Here is a 17,850-nt window from a genome sequence, read left to right as displayed (position 1 = left end):
ATTATGCAATGAAGAACATTATTTAATAGCAAAAGTGAGGAGTCAGTGTACTAAGGATGATTAATTGGTATTATTATTTCTTTGTGTAGATGTGCAGTAAAAACCTGTAGAATCTTCCCCTAAAACGAGAATCAACAGTCTGATTCCACCACCTCCAACACCTATTGGGACATCTGTAATTAAACAAACAAAAACAAGGTGCCTCAACTGGACCATAGCCTTGCATGTCCTTGCAATTAACTGTAGAGGCTTCACATCATTTGTAAACATATAAAACTAATAATTTAAAAACAAAAATGGTCAGGATATTGCTGATGTCCTGAAGATGTCACGGGATCCTCTCTCTTAATGTTACAAGTTGTGTCCTCATTTGGCTCCTTAACAGTTGGCCCATGGAGGTGAAAAGTGTCAAGACTTCTTGGATGCCATTCAGGTAAAGAGGTGAGAGAAATTATTGCCTGTGCAGAAACATTTTTCATTCACCCCACCAGCAACATTTTCTGTAGGCAGTAGAAGCAGAGTATGCCCTCTTTGTAAATTCAGTCCGTGTTCTGGGGATAAAGGCAGATTGGAAGTCCAAAGAGGGCAAAGTGTACGTTGAATTTGATCTTAAAGTATCAATAAATGAAGGTGTACCAGTGGAGGAGCTCACGAGTGGAAGAAAACCAACATCCTACCTCAGAGTGCAGTGATGAGTGAGTGACTGACAGCCAGTAATGAATCTAAAGGCGCAATGGTAAGTATGTTAAGTGGAGCAGGCATTCATGTACAGTACATCACTGTAGTCTATGAATAAAAAGTAGCACAGCAAAACCACAGCAACCACATGACAATCACATTGAAATGCCAGTTACACAATGCTTGTGTGTAAGGTGTGATCTTTCATCAATGTGACAATGACATTGTGTAGTAAAACTGACACTAAGCATGTTAAATTGCTGAAAATAACACAAACATTTGTGGGTTTTTTTGCAGTACTAAAGTTGTTTTTTTTGTTTTTAAGACTGATGCAGAAAAATATCATTCTGTAAATGATTTTGTGAGTGAACATTTTTGTCCTCAGGAGGAGGATGTTGTTTCTTTCACAGTGTTCTATTGAACTATGACACTGTCAAAGACACCGTCTTCTCAAGACAAATATTTTGTTTCAAAAATACAAAATGACAGACTAATGTAGAGCAAAAATGTCCCCAAATTGACAAAATTGTCTAGTTATGCCTGGGCATTTAAAAACAAAAAAAATCTACAGTTTCACAGGCCTACTTTAGATTCTCAAAACTGTGTTATGCACGTTTTTATCTCAAATGTGGAAAACTGAATTTGACAACGCGACAAGATTGAGATCTGAGTTCCTGGGATTTGACAAGTTTCTGAAAACTGTTTTTGTCTACATTGTGCTTGCAATTATCCTGCTTGTCCGAATTTGGGAAAGGATCACAAGAAGTGTTATTGTCAAAGCTAAATTTAAATCAGAGGATACAAGCAACAAATGGGAGTAAGGAAGGCAGGCAATGTCGACTGTGTATTGGTGTTTTCAAAGAAAACTTTTTTAGTTTTAATTTAGTTAAAGCATCATGGGAAGAAAAAAATGAATTAAACTGTAATGAAAAATTCAACAAACAGTGCCTTTGAGGAATATTTTGGTGTACTAGACATTTTATAAGTATTTTCAGATCATATCACGGCCTATAAACTGGTAGTTGTACTTCTGCAACACTTAAATGAGATAGATTATGCTCAACATAAGAAATTCACAGAGGTAATGTGCAGTACAAACTGTATTTATTGAAGCCGACATAGGTTTTTAAATAGTACAAGACAGTGATAGCACAGTGGGGTCTGTTTTCTGAGAAATAATAAACACAATGAATAAACTGGAAAAACAGTGAAGACACAAGCATTATACAATACAGAAGCAGTTGTGAGCATACAGTTTTATTTTTTTCGATGGAGACAGATTCACTTTAGTTTTGTTGGTTACAAAACAGAGGTTGTTATTGTGAATACTGGGTTACATCTTTGTCAGTCATGACCACTTACAAAAACCTTGCAACATAAGGTAAAGGTATGTCAACCTCCACCTCTCTGTCGCCTACTTTCACATATTGTTCAACATCTTTGCTCTTTTCCTTCAGGATCATAATGACATTGTTCTGGAATGCATTAATGCGTTTTATCAGTGTGTCAATCCAGGACTGGATGTCAGCTTTGAACTGTTCAATGGACATGTCAGACAAAATGTTCTTCCCTTTAGCGCTCACAGTTTTTAAGTATTCCAAAACAACTCTGTAGGCCTCGTCAATCTGCATGACAACATCACCCAGAACTTTAGAGTTCATAGCATCATGGTACACATCAGTCATGAAGGTGGAGATCCTCTCTACATTTTCAGAATTAAGAGTTTGAACAAGCTTCTCACTTTGTTCGGTGACAAACTGCAGAAATGCTGAGAATTTGTTCAAAATGTCCTCGAGCTGGATACGGCCAAGAGTCCTCACAGTGACAATGAGTTGATCTTGGATTTTCCTTAAAGCTAATGACAAGTCATCAATAATTTCTCTTCCACTGACAATGTAGTTAGAGCCAGGGAGGGTGAGTTCAATGGTCTTTAAATAATCGAGCACTGTAGCAAAGGTGGAAATGAAATACTCAGGAATCTTTTGAACAGCTTCCTCAGATACATCAGCAACAAAGCCACTAGCCATCTGATAGATTTCCAGGCCAGACATCTTCTGTTCATAGCCAGGGATCTGGAACCTTGTCTCTCTCAGGAATCGAATCACAGCACCAAGAACAATCTCAACTTTCTTTTGGTACTCTTTCAGAATAGAAATGGTACTATCTACAACAGTTTTCATCATGTCAGAAAGATCTAATTCTGCAAGGTTCTGAACAGTCTTCTTGAACTGCCTTTGACCATTTCTTACAGACGCTATGGTAAGGGTGCTGACCAACTTGTATATGTCGAGAGTAAATTCAGACACAGTTTCAGTGATAATGGGCACCTTCTCCTTCAAAGTCAGCATCAGTTCATTTGGAATCTCCATATTCCAGGTTGTCTGAATGTTCAGCCTCTTAGAGTCCATGACAGACATCTTCAGACCCAAGATATCAATGGCAGTTGTTGGCTCGGACTGTTGAAAAAAAGAAAAGAAAAAAAGTAGAAATAATTAATAACTGGAAAATAAAAACACCACAAATCGTCATCAAAGATTATGAAAATGCCAATGATTAATAAAATGTTCTCTTACTGGGTAGCGGCCATACAGTCTTGCTTTCACTTGAGCTGGGCTCTTAGTCTGCATCTGGAGTGCAATATGTCCTGCAGATGGAGTGGACATGGAGACAACAAGACCTTCTTCTGCGTTTCTGGTGAATTCCTGGCGAATTCCAAAGAGCTTGGACTTCAATGAATTGGTGATGGAGGTCTCAAGATTGTTTAAACCTAAGATGATGGTGCTCTCATGGTTTCCCTCAAGCAGTACATGTTTCAGAGACAGGTCTGAAGTAATTTTAAGTCCATCATCCATGTTCACGATACTGTTGCCCTCAATCTTTCCACTGAGGAGATCCATTTCTGCAGAGGATGAGGCATCGAGCTTAATGTTGATGCTGTCCTGGTTCAGGATGCTGGCATCAGTTTTGAGTGTGATCATTGCTGTTTTCATGGAGAACTCATAGGCTAAGTCGCCAAAAGCTGGGATTCGGATGTTAAATGTTTTGGGCAGAGTGATTTTTGGAATGGTCAGCTTGGTTAGGGCAGATGGAATATGTAGAGCTGGCATCGAGATCATGGTGCGGTGTGGCAGGGGAATTGTGAACGAGGAGACATCCAGATTAATCAGTGGAACTTTAAAGGCAGGGACTGTAGCAGTTTCGGGGAAGTCAACGCTGTATTTTTCATACTCAGCCTTTGCTTTGCCGAAAGATGTAACAAGCAGGTCGGCCACCTTATCCTTGTTGATGTGCAATTTTTTGTGCAGTGTCCTAACATTAGAGTTGATAGCATTGGTGACTGGTTCCATATTAATATCAAAAGTGATCATCTCGGGGCTTTTGATGTACTTAAACTTGGAATTCATGTCGAAGGTCTGCTGAGTTGTGGTCAGGATATCACCGATGGGAGTGTTGTACCACACTGAGAAGTCAACCATTCTTGGTGTTCTCCTATCAACAAATGGCAGTCTGAATTGAGGGAGGGTGATACGCTCTTTTAAAATGTCAAGATTTGCTTCTCCATTGATTTGGGAAACAACACTGATTTCACTCTCAAGATTGTCAAAAGAAAAAAAGTGGGAGTATTTGTACTGGTTGAATCGAGCCAGACCAGACCAGCTAGCTTGCTGCACTGCTGTGTTCAGCGTAAAAGCAATGTCATTCTGAAGATCAATCTTTCCAGACAGCCTGAATGGAAGCGAAACCTTGGCATTGCCCTTGTTCTTGGTATCAAACGTGACCTCACCAGGGGTGACTGAAGCAACAAGTGAGTTGCTGACAAGACCTTCCGCTTGACCAATGAGCTCTGCATTATGAGAAGCAGTGAAGTCAATTTTTAGTTCTCCTGCGTCGGCCAAGAACTTTACTTCTGCAACACTGTCTTTCATGAAAGGTGTTTCTGTCTCAAATTTGGCATCGAATTTAACATCTCCCAAAATTTCTATGTCAGCAATAACATTTTGAATCATTTTCAAGTTGTTACTGCCTGTTTCTCCAGTGAAGGTCACTTTGATTTTGTGGCTATCCATGACCACAACTATGTCGCTATTGTGCTTTGCCTCATCTGAGAAGTCCTTCACTGCAATTTTTTCAGAGACCAAATTGTTAAGGTTCAACTGGAGACCAGAATCCTCGAACAGTAGAACTGTTTTCTGATTCATTTTTGCCTCACTGAAGATATTTAGTGGTGGCATATTGATGTCATGTTTGTAGCTAGTCTCCATTGTGGCAGACATTCTATTTCCCATTTCAATACCAGCATTGTTGGTCAACTCTGCAACATACAACTCGGTTGAAACCTTTGCAAAAGTATTGGCAGACGCTTCAGCTCTGGTCAGGCCATAGATGGTCAATTCTCCTTTGTGATCAAGTGTGAAGCACGATTGATCAACCTTGATGTTTTCAGCAAAGTTCAACTGACTCTTTTCAGGTGCAGCCAAATGGGCATTGGCATCCACAGTGAAGTCCAAGATTCTTAAAGTGGACTCAGCCTGTGATTTGAAGTTAATTTTGAACTCTGGGGTGACTGTTGTGGTTGTTGTGTTTTCCAGGTCAGCAGTGGCACTAAGTTTGTAATAAGGAGAAGTAACTCTAAATTCTCCATAAAGTTTTCCAAAACAGGGAATCTTGCTCATCTCTGCCACTTTGTCTTTCAGCTCCACAGTGAATGTTTCATAATCAAAAGATTTGACTTTCTGGAGCATTCTCATGAAATAGTCACGCACATCTTCAATCAGCTGTTTGATGTCAAAGGAAGATAGTTCATTCAACAGCTCCTGGGCAGGTACCATAACTTTTCTCAGCAGTGGCTGGATGTCAATTGACTGAAGAGACTGAAGAACGTGTTGAATTTTTTCCCTGATCTGATACTGCTTCATAATTTTAACAATCTCATCCATGATCGCACTGATAATCTTTTCAATCTCATAGCTGGAGAGAACATCTTCTATTTTGGTATAAATGGCATTGAACTTGTTGGCAATGTCATATTTGTTGATCCAAGCCATGACAGTGTCCTTAATTGTTTTCAGCATTTGGATAACTTTGTCAGTTGGGAACTTGGCTGTCAGGTTAGTAATGAAGTTTTCAATTGATTTGAGGAACTTTACCAAGTCTTCAGTGAAGAGGTTAATATCAAAGTTGTTAATGACCTCCTTCAGCTCTACTATTTTGGTCTGAAACCTGTCGCTGATTTCATACTGGGAGTTGATGTCTTTCAGCATTTCAATGCTCTGATCCATAAGATGCATCATTGTGGTCTTCAGGTTTTCAATGACTTCAGGAAAGTACTCAATAAATGGGATCTGGATGAAGTGGCTGTCACTGTTCTTGTCATATTTCACAAATGCAGAGCTGGCATAATCTTCTTTATTCTCACTGAAGATGGGAGCTGAGACTACTCCTGCCAGTTCAATGCCCATTCTCTCAACATTGTTGTATGCACTTAGTTCTTGATCCAATGTGTTCTCATTTAATTTAGATGTCATCTTCAATGTGACGCCTTGCTCTTGGAGACTCAGTATGCTGTTGAACTTGTTCTCCATCATGGTCTTAATAGTTGGCCGGTCTTCAAGCTCATGGGTGGTTGAGGCTCTGTACTCAAAGGACTGTGTGAACAGTAAAGGTTCTGCTTTCAGGAGGAATTTGCTGTACAGTTCGCCACTCTGCTGTCCATACAGATACACTCCACCATCAGAATTGAATATAGCATCAATGGTCAGTGTGAAAGGCTCAGCCAAAGTTTTGACAGTGCTGTCCAGACGAAGAGATTGGGATTTGAAGCTCGCCACATTGTTGAACTTCATGGTCAGACCAGCAACTTCCAAATCGGTGGTATGTGTCATGTGAGCTCCCAGAAGTTTACCATTGGTCTTCCAATTTGCAGACAGGATCATGTCCACAAATTTGATTTCATAAGTGTTCTTAAGCTCTTCCTCTGAGAAGACTCCCATCATTGCTCCACTGAGCACCATGTTGTAGGGCTCTGCCTTGAACTTGGCGTCATTCACAAAGTTAATGTCCATCACTTTCAGGTCATTCTTCACAGAAACTGAGGCAGTGAAACGCTCCATGTTGATTTTGATGTCATGCATGTAGGAGTTGCGTTCATTAAGGAAGTTGTCAGTCTTGGAGTTGAGACTGAAAGATCTCAGTGTGAAAGACAGTGAGTGGGTATTATCAGTTCTAATGTCCTTGAAAGACCCAACCAGGTTGTTAGAGAGGGCCAATCCATCTTCATTCAGTCTGAAGTTTACTCTGTTTCTGCTGTTGATGTCAAAGAAGTTACCTTCAAAGATGCTGTTCAGGTAGACCTCTGTGCTCGCAATCTTACCCTCAACATTAAGCTCGGCTTTGTTCTCTTTAATGGCTCCCTTGGTTGTGAGGGACATGGATGCACCAGAAGTGTCAAGTCCACCACGGAAAACATTCTCGAAAGTGAGAGGGCTGTGTTGGGCAGTTGTCGTGCAGCTCGTGGTCAGGCCGTTTGTGTTCAGTACCAAGGTTGCTTTGTGAGAGGCAAGGCTTGAAAAGAGGTTAATGGAGGCATCGGCATTGATTTCCAAGCCAGAGGGATTCAAGGACCCAGTGAGCAAAGAATAAGCACGGTTCTCAGCATCATCAGCTTGATTTTCTATCCTGAGACTAGCCTGTCCTTCAGAGGCGGAGAACTCCATCTGGCTACGGAGCATTCTCTTAAGAGCCTTGGTGACAGAATCACACTTCATGGCGAGCTTGACATCCTTGTAGCTAAGATTAATTTTGGTGGTATGCCTGATGGGGCCACTGTTCAGATTGGTGCTAGATTCAAGCAAAAGTTCCTCATTTTCATACGATGCTTTGACCTTGTTTCCAATCTTCAGGATTTCAGAGTTAATTCTCAGTGTACTCTCCATTTTTGCTTCCTTCTTGGCTGGCTCAACAGAAAAGGTGTGGAGATAGGTGGTGCTAGCAGTCATTGGTCCAAGAGTCACACTTCCATCTGTGTTAACATCTCCAAAGAGCATGTTTGAGTCTAAGGTGAACTGGGTGGTAATGGTCAGAGAAGTGTCCAGACCGACAGGGGAGGCAGCATACACATTGTAGCGCCCTGTTACTAACACGTTATCTGTGAGCGTGACAGTTTCCAGTACAGTAAATCCTGTGTTGAGGAGCCTGTGCTTCAGAGAACTGTCAAGTGTGAGTTCCATCTTATCCTCTTCTGTGTCAGTGACTGATGTGGTTCCTTTAAAACAAACAAATCAGTAAAATAAGAATCAGTATGAATTCTTTTTCTTCTTATGTATGTTAAAAATCAAACATTTTAAATTACCTTCAGCTGAGAAGGAAAGAAGTTCAATTGGACTGTCAGCCATGACGTTGAACTTGGCCATGTAGTTGGGAGAATCGACAGTCATGTTACCGGCAGATGCTGTTGCCTCCAAGTTGTAAAAGTTACTCTTGACCTTGGCAGACATTTCAACCAATCCCATCATAGGCAGAGTGAGATCATACTCAGAGGGAATAGTGAATGTTGGGACCTGAATTTTCTGCGAAGGAATCTCTACACCAAGCTGGGGCATGTTAATGTATGGGGAAGTCACCACTGCAGGAACTCTCAGCTCTTCAGATGATTTGCCTCCAAGGGGCAGAGGGACGGTGATTGCAAGACGGTCCTCATTGAACTTGTATTTGAATGTGCTGTCACTGTTGAAATGATGAAAAACAGAACATGTTGCACTTAAAATGTACATCCAGCCAAAAGTCTAAAGTACTGCTGATTTCACAATTTAGCCAGAATAAAGCTGGACACTGTAGCTCGAAAACAACATTTTACTTACAAGTTCATGAACAGATTTTCAGGCACGGGTGGCAGTTCTGTCTTTGCAACTTCATTCATCACATTGGTCCACAGTGTCTCAACATAGGGGAATTCAGTTGACAACTTGTTCATCCAGATTCTGTTTGCCTGTTTTATAAACAAGAGTTGAAAAAAACCCATTTGTTTTTAGTCTGAAAAGAATTGTTTGCAAAGATTGGTGTCATCGTCAGGTATATTTGCGATCATACTCGTCTCACCTCCAAACCTTTTCTGGCAATAAGACCAAGTTTCATGTCGCTTTTGGGAACCTGCAGGTTCATAACATCATCCATGTACACCACAGTCCAGTCCCGGAGGGCTCCAGCGTATTGCATTGGGATCTTAGTATCAGCATTCATGTTGGAAAGCAGCTGAACTTCAGCCTGTTCCTGACCTGAGCAGCACAATATTTCCATTTTACATTTACATTATATGAAGGGCATGGACAAATGCATGAAACAATCTATCGATAAACCGAACATTGTTTTTCTCACATACCATATTTCAAGATGACTGCCTGAACGGAGGAAATCTCAGAGAGTTTCAAATCGCTTTTGATCTCCAGTGTGAGTCCATTCACTCTTGTCAAGGTGGCAGTGACAGTGGCATCAGTTCTCAGAGAGGGGACTAACAGCTGAACCTGCACCAGGCTATCTGCCAATGCCGGATTGACCCTATGAATAAGAAAAGTAAGTCAATGTGTGTCTGATAATTGCCCTCAAACTGTTCGCAGTGAACAAGTTTTGAAGGAGGATCCACATTTTATTGAAGTGTTGAAACAATCTTAATGCTGCGTTTACTCACTTGGCACGGCCGATCAAAGACATCTGGGGCACATTCTTGTTGGTGAGCTCAAGGATGAGGGATTTTCCATTGGCATTGCTGTCAGAGAATCCAACCTTAATGCCTGCTTCAATGTCAAAATCTGGTATCTGGATTTCAGTGGTCAACACATTCATGTTCCTGTTGAATTTCATGGTGGCTGTTGCCTCGTTCTGCCATTCACCTAAAGTCACAGCAATAGAAAACAAACACCTTCATCAGCAACCTATGAAATGCCACAAAAAAATGGAGAAATACTCATAAAAATGTTATATTTCTTTGATCAAAAATGTGCCAATACCTTCAGCTTTAAGGCTCATCTTCAAAGAATCAACCATCTGGTCTTGATTGTTTCCTTCAGTCAGGAGTTCATATGCAATAGTAGCAGTGTATTCAGAGACTTCCGTGGAAGGCTTGATGTCAAAAGCATATCTGGAGTGAAAAAAATCCAGATAAAGTTTCATCTGAATGTCCTACAATGTACTAATTTTTTTTCATGAAAGGTAATGCCATTGAAACACTTTGAAACCAAAATGTGAGAACAGTATTATCAACACTGAACAGCATGTTTGTGTGCGTACAGAGCTATTGGGACCTATTAATCCACACAGTCATATGACATAGGGCTTTTGTGACGTCAGTCTGAGCAATGCAGTTAAAGGAAAATATAAATATCTTGACTCACGAGGTCTCTCCATTCAGAGGGAAATATGGAATATCAGTCTTGTCTCTGGTGTCAGCACGGAGTGTTTTGGTGCAGTATCTGATTCCAGCAAAGAGGGAATCACAGTTGGCATCACCCAGCGAGTGTGGGATCACTGTGGCAAGTCCAGAACCAACAATCATCACCTTGTTGCTGTTAAAAACAAAGATGACATTAAGTTGGTTGTACATTTTGTCTGTATTAACAGATGAAATGCTACATCTCACTAAACTCCTTGGTCACATTTATTTTATTAAAACAAGATTGTATAGAAAGCTATGAACATCGTACTGATAGGGATTCTGCAAATTCAATTAATTTTGTTACCTGACTCTCAGGAACTTGGTGGTGCCCTGTGGAGCAGGGATGGAAAGCCTGATCTGATTCTTATCCATGGTGATCTTGGCGTTGAGACCGCTCTCGTGGTACATGTTGGTTTGCATCTCAATGGTGGACACAACAAATTCAGGGATATGGATTCCCATCTGAGTCCTAAATTCAACTCCCACAGAGGGCATGAACACCAGCTCATTCTGTGAACAAAAGAAATGAAGCATTGAATTACAAGAGATGCATGTTAAAGCAGAACCAATTACACAATACACTTGAATTTTCCATAAATGAATAATGTTATGTTTTGGAAAATGAAAAATGTTAAATCTACCATGCTTCGAGACAGGCGAAGTCCTCCCTTTGCACCGGGAGTGAAGGTTCCAGCCAGAGCAAATTTAAGAGGCATGCCAGATGCTGTTGGCAGGATGAACTTGTTGTCCATGAAGATGTAATGAGCAAACATCTCATTGTCGGTTTTTGACACCAGGTTGGCGAGAGCCTGACAGAAAAAAAATGAACAATTTTAATACCGCCTCCTGGAGGTGAAAAAAGGAACACGTGAGCCATCAAATGAGTCGTACCTCCTTAGGGATCAGCTTCATGAAAATCTCAGCATACATGACTGCATTGTCAGCGATGGCCTTCAGGTCACTGCTCTTGATGTAGCCCAGCTCAGTTCCCATCAGCTTCAGGTAGGCCATGGCCTCTGTGGAGTCCTGGTTCTGCAGTTCTTTCATCAGCTTGTTGACATTGCGAGCAATTTCCCTGACAAGATTTTCGGGAACCTTGATATAGAGTGCCATTGTGTTAGTTTTGCTGGTACCACTGGAATTTAAAACTGAAGGTGTATTTAAATAAGCAATAATTCACAAGATGTACCTTGTATCCATCTGATTTCAGGGGAGCGACCCATTTCTCCAGAACCTCTCTGATCTTTGGTGGCATCTTGTCCTCAGCCCAGTACAGAGCCTTGGACATGGTGTCAGGGAAGAATCCATTCTTTCCAAAGAGAGCGTCGATGGTTGGCTCCAAGCCCTTTCCTTCCATGCCAAACTACTCAGAAACACAATCGTGTAACAATCAGATTCCTCACCAAATGTGAGGTTTTTTTTTACATTTTATTTTTAATGTAAAACTTGAATCTGGACTATATCACATCTCAGGTATGATTAAATTTAGAAGCCAGTGTTTATTATTATGAGAAGACAAACTTGGAAATATTTCAAGTAACTATAAAAACCACAATTTGATAAAAGGAGAACAAATTGTTATGGCCTATACCTCCCAGATGTCCATGCTGAAACCAAACGCTTCCATGGTGGTCTCCAGCATCACCTCCCTTGGCAACTGGCTGCTGGGATCAAAAATGATGTTGCCCTGAATGTTGGCCTGCATGTTCTCTTTGGACATGCCCAGCTTGTAGTTGCGAGACATTGTGGTGAAGTCACTGTGTGCAACAATATCAGTGTCCTGCAGGGCATCCATGATTTTCCTGGTAATCCTGACATAAGACAGCAGACAGAAGACAAAGAACATTTAAATATGTTGGCTTTAAAATGTACACAGTATTTCTTTAAAAGAAACCAACAACATGTCTTACTCTTTGGTTTCTGAAGCCTTGGATGAAATGATGTTGTAGATGTGAGAGGTCACAAAAGACTTAATCTGCATGTTCTGCTCCTGTGTCAGGAGCTTCTTCACCATCTCAATGTCACTGTCCTGGGGATTCCTCATCAGCATGAGGTAAGCTGCCAAGCGCTTTTGCACAGCACCTTTGGGGTACTGGCTGACCCTCTGCAGGTTGTTACGAACCTGGACCAAAAAAAAACCCATTAAAAAAACATGACAAATTTACTTTTGTCTAATTTTGAAACATTTTATGAAATTGTAACTGTAATATTCTGTAAAATCATTAATGAACATGATGATTATGATGCTCATTACCTCCTCTGTCACAGACATACGCCTGAAAGCCTGGATGGCTGCCAGCTGCACAGACAGAGTGGTTGCAGGCTGTCTCATGCACTTCAGCAGGGTGGTCTTGATAGTTTGATCAGCAGCTTCCATTGCATCGCCCATGTTACCAATAACCTGCAGAAAGTGAAAAAAAAGTTAGAAACATTATGCAACCAAGAGATTCAATAACAGTAGAAATAGTATTAATAATAATGTTGGGTAGAAGATCTCAGAGGAGGTATGGGAGTTACATTTTACATGGAGCCCATATATTTGCTCACCTCGCTCAAAGTTCAACTTGCCCAGATTTAAAGTAATCTTAACCTCACCTATAATCGGTGTCGTCAAGCCCCTGCCACCCATACTCACACATTCTGGCCTTGTTCTTCCTTAATTATACCCTTATTGTTTATAAATATCTCTCGTTGTCTTTGTACTTCATTTTTCTGCTATTAACATCTCTTGTACTTAGTTGTGACCTGTACAAAACCTATTAAAAACACTTTAGGGAAAACAAAGTTGGTTGCCTACCCTCAGGATCAGGAACATCAGTTCCTTTTCGCCAGCACAGTCAGCACCCAGAAGGGAATTCATGAAGTCAGAGACAGCGGTGATCTCTGGGGTGACTCCTTCAGCCAAGTACAGTCTAGAGACAATGATATTAGGGATTAGACACAAACCAACAGCAAAACTGCGACTTTTCATACAAAAAAAAGAAAGAAAGAAAAAAAAAAAGGATGCGTTCACTTACTTCCTGGCTGCATTGCTTAAGGCATACATGATGGGTTTGCTCTGTTTGTACTGAGCCATTGAAAGCATGTCTTTGACCATCAGGCGTGAGGGGTTGGGCAGGAGTGCCAGGGCGTAGACGACAGCATCAACCTCCAGAGCAGCAGGCTCAAAGGTCCTGAGAATCTTCAGCAGGGCGCTGGTACATGCTGGGGTACCACACTGAGCCAGGGCTTGATATGTCAGAGAATTAGAAGTGTCCATCATCTCCTGGGTAAAAGAGGCCAGGACGTCGGCCTCCAGCACGCGGAGCTCGGACACCAGCTTGTGGAAGAGGCCAGCACGCTCGTCACCCTCGGTGGTCTGTGACAGTGAGTTCAGCGTCTGCAATGTGGTGATCACGGCATCCTTGTTCTGCACGGGGGACTTGTCATCAGCAACATCCATAGGCAGCCTCTTCACATTGTCCTCATCTTTGAAAAATCGTAGCACAAGCAATGAGGACAATAGCACCATGTGGACATGTTCAACAAACAATAACATTTGTCTTTTTGACACAACGTTCAAAAAATTGAAACACTCACTAAGATCAAAGATCCTGTCATTGATCTTGGCAGTCTCCCTCAGATTCAAAGTCTGCTTCACCATAGCAGAAATGCCATATTCATTCCTTTATTTAAAAGAAAAGAACAACACTTAAATATGTTTATTCTTAACACAAAAAAATAGCACCAACATCTCAATAAAATTAACAAAAATGTAATTCTAAGATATATTTTATTAAATGTAAATCTATATATTGATATAGTTTATGATTTAAAACTCACTTGTAGGAGAGGGGCAAGAAGATGTGTTTCTCTGTGCAGGTTCCACTGGTCATGTGCTTCTTCTGGTTGTCAAACTGGTAGTTGCAGGTCTGGGTGCTGCTGATCATCTTGGACAGAGGGTAGTTCTAATTGTGGAAAGACAACAAGACACAAACAAAGTCATGTAAAATACTAAAATACTATTATTGTATACTATTATTATATAAATACAATAATACTATTATTGTATTTCTATAAAAAAAACAAGAAACAAGAACAAGTGTTAAACAGTATATCAAAATGGATTTTTGTTTTGTAGTAATATACTTTGTTTGGCTTCATAAATATATTAATAAATATACTTTATATAACTATATACTAACTCACTATATTACAGTGAGTTAGTGATTTTTCATTCAATTACATCTGGTATATAGGGCAAAATTTAAGATTAGACCTGTTATCAAAGCAAATGATGTTATCCAGTGAGTCACAACAACTTTTGTTTGTTTTCCCCCTGGATTTAGTTTGTAATGCTGGAAATGTGAGGCAGTTGACTGATGTCTTACCATGCCAGAGATCAGGGCCAGAGGACTGGTGTCCTGCCGGCGGGCGATGAACCAATCACATTTGGAAAGATCTCTGTTGACAGTCACATCAGTAGCGATGTCCTCTCTGGTGTTGACAGTGAAGTCGGTGGAGCACACTCCATGCACGGTGGACTGGAAAGGACGAGAGGCAATGTTAACAAAAACAAGGACGCAAACATTGGGAACATGTTTTTCTGATCTTTTAATTAACCCTGACATCAGATAATCAATGAGCCTCAAAGATTGCATGTTATTATGAGAGCAGGTGCTCCCAATCGAAAGATAAACTTATCTAGGACTTTGGCCTGCAGCTGAGGATTGTCATTACAAGGACGTGATGTTTATCACCTGGGCCCGAAGCAGCTTATCTTGTTGTGCAACATGTTTATCATTGCATGATTTTTCATCATAAACATATTAAGCTCTATTTGTCCAGGAATAACAGGTAACTTTGGACAAATACTACAATAAAACAATAAATAAAGCAATAAGTGAGCAGGAACGCTACCATCGCTTTGTTTTTCTCCTCCTCCATCACAGGCACGATGAGAGCAGAGACGATTCCCCTCTTGATGTTCAGGATGTTGACGGGCTCATCATCCTCAGGATAGAGTTTGACCTCAGTCAGTCCTTCGACTGTGACCTTCAGAATGTTCCTGTGGACGGTGATGAGATCTTCATTTACAACCCGCCATTAAAATCCTTCTCTGCATTTATGTCGTCTATTACTCGACCGATTCTTATCTTCCGGCTGAATGTCACAGCTGATTAGGAATTGTACGGATGACTTACTTCTCCATGGCGGCTGTAAAGGCCTGGGCTCCAGCAGCGAGACGGTACACCGGGTTCCCCTCTACATCCACATCGAAGATCTCATTCAGAGAGCACTCGGTGGTTCGGATGATGAAGCTACAGGTCTGGGGCACATCGATCTCAACCTGTGCAGCAGATTGGACACTCTTGTTGGTACTTCTGTGTCAAATTCACACTCACAAAAAGCACTATTCTTGCAGTGATGTGACATACTTTGCAGGAGACTTTGGGACCGCTCTTATTGTCGGAGGCTCCAGTCACGCCATTGAGGGATTCGGCTTCGTAGTCGTACACATATCGCTTGAAGTTCTTGTATCTTTTGGCCACTAAAAAGTGTTAAAGCACCATTAATGACAGTATACTGTTGATAAATATTCATGTAATTTGATAGGTGAGGTTGTCAGTGAAAACTAAAGCTTGACTTTGTGTAGTCAGGTAACTTCATCAAGTTCAACTACATTTAAAATGCCAACAGCAATTTATAGGAATATGAGGGCCAAAATATATTTAAAAAAGAACAACAACAAAAAACACTTACAAAGGCAAACTTGGGACTGTTCCTCAACACTTCCAACATCTTGTTCTGGAAAAGAAAAAAATCAGGAAAAAAAAACCAAACCATCAGCTTATTTTCAATTTTCATTTAATCAATACTTTATTAAAAATGTTGTCACTTCCAGCATTTCCTTCTTTCTTCACAACTAACATTTAGATGTTAGCTACACATAGAGAATACATTTTATTAGTAAACACACATTTTTAGGACAGGAGAACCATTTGTTGATTATGAGCAAATAAACCCGGTTGTGAAAGCTTTTTGAAAACATCCAGTATGAATTGTAGCCCTTTCCAGAGATTTTCAAAAGAAAATAAGTTGTGAAATACAGTGCGATAATAGGTCAGTTTTATACTCTTAAGGGAATTTTCATTTCATATAAATCATACGTCGTCATGTTTTTTAAGACTCAAATCATCAGAATCCGAGAAAAAAAAAAGTCTATTTCAAAAATATTTTTTAACAACAACCAAGTCCTTCCAAAGAAATCCTCCATTTCCAAGTTTTACATGTCAATATATTCCAGTCAACAAGTAAACATTCTATTTCAGTAGCAAAATAGAAATAATAGCACATCAATTCAGCAATTGTGTCACACCAAAAACCATCTTGAAGGAAACCATAATTTAAAAAAATTATCTCTTAATCCTTAAGACTCTCAAACATTGTCATGCCATTCTAATATTTTCCGAGCACAATACTTACGGGCCAGTGTGTGCGTGCCCAAAAGCAGCAGAAGGCAGAGCTTGGGACCCCACATGATGGGTTTAGCTCCTGGAAGCCTTGAGGTAAAGGGAGTCCTCCTCTTTCTGTGAAGACTAACGCCTCTGCTTTCTTGTGAGCTTTTATAGTTCCCTTGTCTTTACTGTATGCGATCACCGGGACTTGTGTTGCCCTGGTTCCAAAGTCCTAGCAGTCCTTGTGGCAGGCCAAAGGTAAAAAGACTTGTCTGTCAGCACTGGGTGGGGGTGGCCACAATGACTGTCTGAACTGACACTAGTTTTATTATTTGGGGTTCGGGATCATTCTGACTTCGTAAATGAAGAATATTAAAAATAAATATGTCAGAATTCATTGATTAAAAACAAAGGAGTTCGCTTACAAAACAACAAGAAGTAATCAGGTCAATGCGAAAAGCACTGGTTAGTAACTTTGATAACAGGTTTGTGGCATTGAAAGGTCAGGACACAAATAAGGTGATTTAGTTCAATTGAGTTTTTTAAATTAAAAAAAAAATTGCAAAAGTGATATTGTACTGACTGTTTCAGAGTCATGGTTTTAAGTTGGAAGAGAGGAATGAGAGGTAATTACTAAAAGTATCCTAATCAAATCTCTCTGGCAGAAAGGTTACACCGTGATGTCATTTTAAACAAAGACAAATATATGAAGAACTTTAAAAAAAAAAAAAAAAAAAAATTGTTAAGTTGACCTTTGCCCCATGCATGTACGAACAATCTGAGACATACTGGCGCAGAATCGAAACCTGAGTCATCTGCTTGTTGTGTGCTTCACCTTGAAATAGGTTATTCGAGAAGGAGCTGTGCGTGACAGCATGTAGTCTATCTATCTATCTATCTATCTATCTATCTATCTATCTATCTATCTATCTATCTATCTATCTATCTATCTATCGCTCCATCCATCCATCCAGCCATCCGTCTATCTTTCAAAGCAAATCAAGATTTCTATCACAATATAATGTGAAACTGTTGATATAGCGCAAAACACAGAGGTTGGTACACAGTGAATAATAAATGTAAGAAGTGTAAGATCAGTGAATTATTCATTACATAGTTATTTCAGCTAAATCAGGGTTACTATGATTTGCTCCACTTTACTGCAAAGCATTCGTCCAGTGATCCTCCAAACCAGACCAGTGAGTTAATATCTTCAACATACAAGATATTGTTTGTGACAGTCCTTTATTGTTGCAATTTAATAGGCGGTTTGAATAAATTACAGTGAACCTGAACTTTGTTGATCACAAA

The 17,850-nt window shown here is 40.2% G+C and overlaps 1 protein-coding gene across 1 annotated transcript; it reads right to left on the bottom strand.

The window, feature by feature from the left end:
- Positions 1-2,036: 2,036 nt before the first annotated feature.
- Positions 2,037-16,622, bottom strand: LOC308143286 (apolipoprotein B-100-like; the record flags this gene model as incomplete). The annotated part of the gene is made up of 26 exons (XM_080514025.1): positions 2,037-3,134; positions 3,252-7,939; positions 8,027-8,400; positions 8,535-8,662; positions 8,773-8,948; positions 9,053-9,228; positions 9,359-9,560; positions 9,678-9,808; positions 10,062-10,232; positions 10,407-10,612; positions 10,744-10,911; positions 10,994-11,197; positions 11,292-11,465; positions 11,694-11,913; positions 12,013-12,224; positions 12,357-12,503; positions 12,900-13,014; positions 13,120-13,570; positions 13,682-13,767; positions 13,925-14,049; positions 14,473-14,625; positions 15,002-15,149; positions 15,286-15,431; positions 15,520-15,632; positions 15,845-15,889; positions 16,568-16,622. The coding sequence occupies 26 exons, from the start codon at positions 16,620-16,622 to the stop codon at positions 2,037-2,039; spliced, it is 9,912 nt and encodes a 3,303-aa protein (XP_080370151.1).
- Between the last annotated feature and the right edge of the window lie 1,228 nt (positions 16,623-17,850).

This window comes from Blennius ocellaris, assembly GCF_963422515.1.
Source record: "Blennius ocellaris genome assembly, chromosome: 18".
NCBI classification, from domain to species: Eukaryota; Metazoa; Chordata; class Actinopteri; order Blenniiformes; family Blenniidae; genus Blennius; species Blennius ocellaris.
This window is presented reverse-complemented; position numbering and strand designations above follow the sequence as displayed.